This window comes from Micromys minutus, assembly GCF_963924665.1.
Source record: "Micromys minutus genome assembly, chromosome: 27".
Lineage (NCBI taxonomy): Eukaryota > Metazoa > Chordata > Mammalia > Rodentia > Muridae > Micromys > Micromys minutus.
The window spans coordinates 2,133,927-2,140,364 of NC_137962.1; the positions used below are offsets into that span (position 1 = coordinate 2,133,927).

Below are 6,438 nucleotides of genomic sequence, written 5' to 3' on the forward strand. Positions count from 1 at the left end.
ATGTAATACAGGTGTGTCTTACTGAATAAGGACAAGATGGGAGAAAGTAGTCCTCTGGAGGAGCCCGCTGTGGTGGGATAATGGGGCAGAAAAACAGTTTTCTGGGCAGTAAAGCAGTCACAGAAGCAGAGTAGAAGGAAGCATGTGTGTGTGAGTGTGTGTGAGAGAGTCTATGTGTGAGTGTGTATGTGTGTGTTGATAATAAGATCTCATCTAATGCTCAGATCTGTACTAGGTACGTACGCATTTCTGAATAGAGACTGTGGTCTGGGTAAGAAAGACTCTAGAATATTGTGTTCGGGGGCTTATAGGGATACCATTGACAGGAATTGATCTCAGAGTTTTGCACATACTAGACAAGCACTCTACCATCCCAGAACTGTTTTTACTTGAACATGAGCTGAAAAGATGTCTGCTAGCAGATAAACATTCCACACAGCAAGAGTGGAGCAGACACTCCTGTTAAATGCACATTGAATGTTCTCCAAGAACAAACCATATTCTGAATGAGAAAAGCACACCTTCGTGAAGACAAGTGGAGGAGGAGGGGTGATGGGAATGGGATGAGGGAAAGGGATAATAATTCAAGTGTAAATACAGAGAGTATCTAATAAAAATATTGAATAGTAAAAACTAAAAAATGAGAAAAGCTTCAATAAGTTTAAAAGAGCCTAAGTTATTAAAAAAATATATGTTCTCTGACAATGGTAGAGTAAATTTTTGAAATAAATAAAAAAACAAGAATTTGAAAAACTTTAAGTATATGGAAATAAAGTAATGCAGTCTTAAATAATCATTTGCATACAAGTCTCACAACTGGGGAGAGATAAAAAGATTTAAAGTTTTGCCTTAAACAGAAGTTTTCTAGAATTTGATAAAAAAAAGTCTCACATTTGATTATTTTTTCAGAAGGAGCCAAATAAATGTATTCATTTCACTATTTGTATTTACAGAACTATTAATCAATATGTAAAAGGACAAGGATGGCCTGGCAAGATGACTCCACAAGTGAAAAAGTTTGCAACCAAGTCTGACAACCTGAGTTTCTTCCTTAGAACTCACAAAGTATAAATAGAGGACAGAGGCTGCAAATTGTTTTCTGACTATCACACCTGCACTATGGCATGAGTGCCTTCTCCTCTAAAAGATAAATGATTTTTACAAAAGACAAGAGGTTTGGCCACCATGTGAAGTCTAGGAATCCTGGTTGTTAGGCTTGGTGGCAAATACTCCTTACCCGCTGGGCCATCTCTCATTAGAATAACAATTTGTTCAAGATGATTCTGGTAATCAACATTTCCTAAATAAAGATTCCCAGTTTTTGAGAGTTGACAGAAGAATTTACTCTACTCACATCCTTCTTTATTTTAAAATACGTTTCCCTTGTTAGATAACGAAGCAGCTGTGATGAAAATTGAAAGGAAAAAATGACGGGGCACCAATGAAAGGAAAAGTCATGGGGCACCAATGTTGTGAAAAGATGAAGTCCTGGGTTTCGGCACCAATGTTAGGGAAAGAATGAAGAGAGTGGGGGCATATGGCCCATGACGGTGCGGCGAGGCCTGGGGGCAAGGGAGATACCTCTGGGGGGGGGGGCTATGTTGGGAATCCCTTACCCCTGAGGGACCAGCCACACACGGTACAGTACAGAATAGAGTTTATTCAGGTCATGGGGGAGTTAAGAGGGTGGTAGAGGCGGGGGGGGGGGGGGATAGTGGAGTAGAGGAGTAGAGAAGAGGCCAGCCATGAGCACGTGGAGGGAGAGGGGGAAAAGGGAAAGGGAAGAGGAGGGGTAGGGGTGGGAGAGCAAGAGAGCCAGGAGGCAAGAGAGCCAGGAGGCAAGAGCAAGAGAGCAAGAGAGAGAGGAGGCGGTCAGGCAGTTCCTTTTACAGTGTCAGGTCACTGGGATGTAGCATACCTGGCTACTGCCTGGTAATTGAGGGGTGGGGTATACCTGGCTGTTGCTAGGTAACTGAGGAGTGGGGTTTACAGAATCCCAACAAAAATCTTTGCAAGAAAAGGAAATAAGGAAGCTTTATAACATTCCACTTCCAACAATAAGGTGGTTGTTGGTGCTAATTTATAAGCAGCACTAGATTTTTGGAATCCTTTCCGTAAATTCAACCCATTTCAGATTAACGTTTTTAAAATATTACGAGCTTAAAATACTCTAAAGAGAGTGTATAAAGTTTTCGGGGGATATTGACTCATTTCATGACTTTTGGTTTATAGAATTACTAATTTTCCTAAGGGAAAGCAAGTACAAGCTGATCATGACCATAACAAACATGGCGGCCGCGGCTTCACAGAGCAACCTACAGCAACCAAAATGCCATTCACGGATCGCAGTAATACATCTAGAGCTGGCCTGTTTGTTTGACGTCACTTCCGGTAGCGGAGAGGGATTAGCTTTTCCGGTTGTAGCGGTCGGTTGTAGCGGCGAGGGAAAGCAATTCCACAAGAGACTCTAGTTGATGTACACCGAAGGGATGCAAACACTAGCGACATGGAGAGAGAATGTGAGAAATCTGTAGTTGTCGCAGTTGTGACTGAGCCTCGGTTTACCCAGAGATACAGAGACTATCTACAGAAGCAAAACCTCTTGGATAGGCAGCACCGTGTGGAAAAGCTGCGGGATGGCACGGTAGCGCTGCCGGTGCTGGCGGAAACCCTTTCTGAACAGCATCTGCAGGAGCTGAGGAATCGCGTTGCCCCAGGCAGCAACTGCGTTCTGACGCAGCTCCTGGATCCTCTTCCTTCTAAAAAGGCTCGGGTTTGTTCACCTGCTCAAAGACTGTGTCTTGAGGTAAGGCGTTGGGTAGAGGACCGCGGAGTGACATGGTCCGCTGAACTGGAGGCAGATTTGCCTCGATCTTGGCAACGGCATGGTGACCTAATGCTGCTTCGTGAAGACTGTTTCCAAGCCACGCAGTGGGAAAGGCTGGAACCAGAGCTTTGGGAGACTGTTGCCTCAGCCCTTGGAGTTCAACGTTTGGCAAAACGAGGGCGGGTCTTACCTGATGGTACTCGAACTCCGTCAGTGACTCTGCTGCTGGGTGACCATGGCTGGGTAGAGCATATTGATAATGGCATCCGGTATAAGTTTGATGTGACACAGTGCATGTTCTCCTTCGGAAACATCACGGAGAAACTTCGAGTGGCGTCACTATCCTGTGCTGGGGAAGTGCTGGTGGATCTATATGCAGGGATTGGTTATTTTACATTGCCTTTCCTAGTTCATGCCGGTGCTGCCTTCGTCCATGCCTGTGAATGGAATCCTCATGCTGTAGTTGCTCTAAGAAACAATTTGGAGATGAATGGAGTTGCAGACCGGTGCCAAATACATTTTGGGGACAACAGGAAACTGAAGCTCTCAAACACTGCAGATAGGGTGAACCTGGGGCTCATTCCCAGTTCTGAAGAAGGCTGGCCCATTGCTTGCCGAGTGCTACGAAAGGATGTTGGGGGTATTCTGCATATCCACCAAAATGTGGAATCTTTCTCAAGAAAGAATCCACAGTCACCTGGAAGCAGTAATGTGGAAAAAGAGCATTGGCCTCATTCCCAGAAAATTACCACTGATAAATGGGGAGATGCAACTACTGGGAACTTCATGGGGGAGATGTCATCAACCAGCAAACCAGAATGGCAAAGATGGGCAGAATCTGCAGAAACTCAGATCGCCTGTCTTCTTCATCAAGTACATGGGAAACTGTGGAGGACTCAAATCCTCCGTGTCTACCCAGTGAAATCTTATGCCCCCCACGTGGATCACATAGTCCTTGATCTGGAATGCCGCCCCTGTCCTCTAGTTGGCGAGAATGGGTAGATTTAGTGACGCAGTAGAGCCAGATGAGTGGCCCTTAGTACTTCAGCTAGGGCTGCATTTTCACTAGGGCTGTCAGTGATTTGTGGTCTGAAAATGAACTCTGACTGATCCAAAGAATTTTGTCTTCTGTTGATCACATCGAGAATGTATTAAAGTATCAGAGGAAAGCAATGTGACTCATTAAAATAGGATTCATCTGTACAGACATAAATTGTGCATTTTACCTTAGTTTTCAGTGAATATATGGTCTTAATATTCATTTGGTCTGGGATTTATTTGCATATAGTGTTTCCTTAAATTGGATTGTGTGTTTTTTTTTTTTTTTCTAGATTGGAAAAAAATCTGGGTGACAAAATTATGAACTCTGAATTGAAGCTTTACTGTGATGGAGCTTTGTTACTGAGACTAAATTACAGAGAAGGATCAGTACATGGAGGTAACTCCAATCCTATAGCATTCCCCAGTGGAGTGTCTGTATGTGGGTATGGGAGGGTATTAAATATAGTTCTTTTTATTTTATGTTACAAAGGGTTAAGAAATACTTCTCTGTCCCAGGGCAGTTAACTCATGCCTATAATCTCAACACTTGAAAAACTGAAGGCAGGATGAATGTAAGTTCAAGGACAACCTGAGTCATGGTACAGTGAGTGAGACCTTGTCTTAAAACTAAGAGTTACTTTGAATTGTAGGGAATCTAAAAGTCTAGCTTTGAGCTGTATAATAGCTGTACAAAAATCCTAAGATTTTTATAGACCTTAAACTTTAGATTTATCTTCTTTTCCTGGTCAAGAAGCTATAGCAAGAGCTTGACTTTTGTCATGTGCTGTGAACAGGCAGTTAGTGTCAGGTAGAGCTGGTGGAATTCATTTTATTAAGAGTTGTTCAATTCAGGCTGGAGAGATGGCTCAGTGGTTAAGAGCACTGACTGCTCTTCCAGAGGTCCTGAGTTCAATTCCCAGCAACCACACGGTGGCTCACAACCATCTGCAGTGGGGTCCGAAGCTCCCTTCTGGCGTGACTGAACACAGCTACAGTGTACTCATGTACATAAAATAAACAAATCTTTAAGAAAAAGATTTACTAATGTATAGCAACTTCTAAAAAAGAAATTGTTCAATCCCCGAGTCCCAAGAAGACCAATTACATACCAAGACAGGAAGGGAAATAAAGGCAGCTGGAAAGGCAAATCACCGTTTCCCACAGTAGTCCTTGTAGATATAGTGGTCAGGTAAACTAGTGCTGGACAGAGACATAGAGATGTAGCGTCTAGGTCTGCTAAAATGGGATTATAGGACTTTTTATTGAGGAAGTTCTTGATCAGCAACACTAGCCCTGAAAAGTCTTTTTCATTAAAAGAATAACACACACATGCTGAATAGGTCTAAAAGCATCAGCAGCTGTTGCTACTATAGGTAGGAAACAAATTCTGCAGTTTTCAAGCCATCTGAGTATAAAACTAGAAGGCTTTCTACTGTCACTGCCATTTGCCACTGGGATAGCTAATAGCTGAGGGTCACATAGGCCTCTGTTTTAATGCACTTTGAAGCCCCGTGAGCTGGTTTGCTTGATGAAGGACACAGGCAACAGGCTGATTGTCTTGCTGTATAACTCAGATGCACATGTATTGTACATGTCTGCTGCTCTTTTTCTTGCAGCCGTAGCAGTAAGGACTATGTCAGTGCCTTTCCCATGAAGCACAAATATCCAGTGCCTTCTATCTGTAATCGGTTCAGAAAATAAAGGTCCACTAAGCTTAAAAAAGTCCTCTCACCAAGGAGCTCACAACTTAGCAGCAGAAATTACACATGTCGTCCTCAGTGCAAGAGTGGAGTAGCTGCCAGGACAACTTGCTGGACAGGTGCAAAATGGGGAAGAAAGTTCGGGCAAATAAACAGGATATTTACATGGAACTGATACTTGAAGTGGTTTGGTGAGATTTTGCTGTGTGGGGAGGAAGCAGTGCTAGGCCCCCAAGTTTCGGTGCTCCAGAAGTGAGCTATTGCGATTTGCTTGTAACAGGACATAGTAATGTGCACATTGGCGATAAGACTGTTGTGAGCAGTAGTATCTTGTACACAGCAAGCTTCCTAAGGAAATGCTATTCTGTGACCCACTCCAGACACCTTGTAACGTTCCTTTCTCAGAGAGACCTTCCTGTGTTTGCCTGAATTGGCATACTTCCTCCTCACTGGTTGGGTTCCTTTGCCCTCCTGTGCCAACAGCTTGCTGTATTGGAACTAAAATGCTAAAGATGCCAATCTGGGGTTGAGTACTAGGGAGAGGAGTCAGAGCACCACTTGGGGACTGAGGAATTGCCTTCTGTCATATGCTGTGACCAGGTAGTTGGTGTCAGGTGGAGCTGGTGGAATTCATTTCACTTAGAATCGTTTAGTCCCTGAGTCCCAGGTGGCCTGGCTTACATACCAAGACAGGAAGGGAAATAAAGACAGCTGGAAAAGCAAATCACTGTTTCCGGTTATCTGAGAACTAAATGATCAAAGGCAGGCTGAAACCCCTGATGAGGAGTTAAGTTTTCTACAACATTCAGGTAAACTAGTGCTGGACAGAGACGTAGCAGGCATTCTAAGGAGGCTGTTGAGTTTTTACTC

At 43.6% G+C, this 6,438-nt stretch overlaps 1 protein-coding gene across 1 annotated transcript; it reads left to right on the forward strand.

The window, feature by feature from the left end:
* The first annotated feature begins 2,420 nt into the window (after positions 1 to 2,420).
* On the forward strand, positions 2,421 to 4,024 carry TRMT12 (tRNA methyltransferase 12 homolog). Its single transcript, XM_080939206.1, has one exon. It carries the CDS (start codon positions 2,507 to 2,509, stop codon positions 3,827 to 3,829), a length of 1,323 nt encoding a protein of 440 aa, XP_080795332.1. The 5' UTR covers positions 2,421 to 2,506; the 3' UTR covers positions 3,830 to 4,024.
* Positions 4,025 to 6,438: the final 2,414 nt, after the last annotated feature.

Coding starts and splice junctions, on each gene's coding strand:
- TRMT12 (XM_080939206.1), top strand. CDS start 2,507: ATGGAGAGAGAATGTGAGAAATCTGTAGTTGTCGCAGTTGTGACTGAG.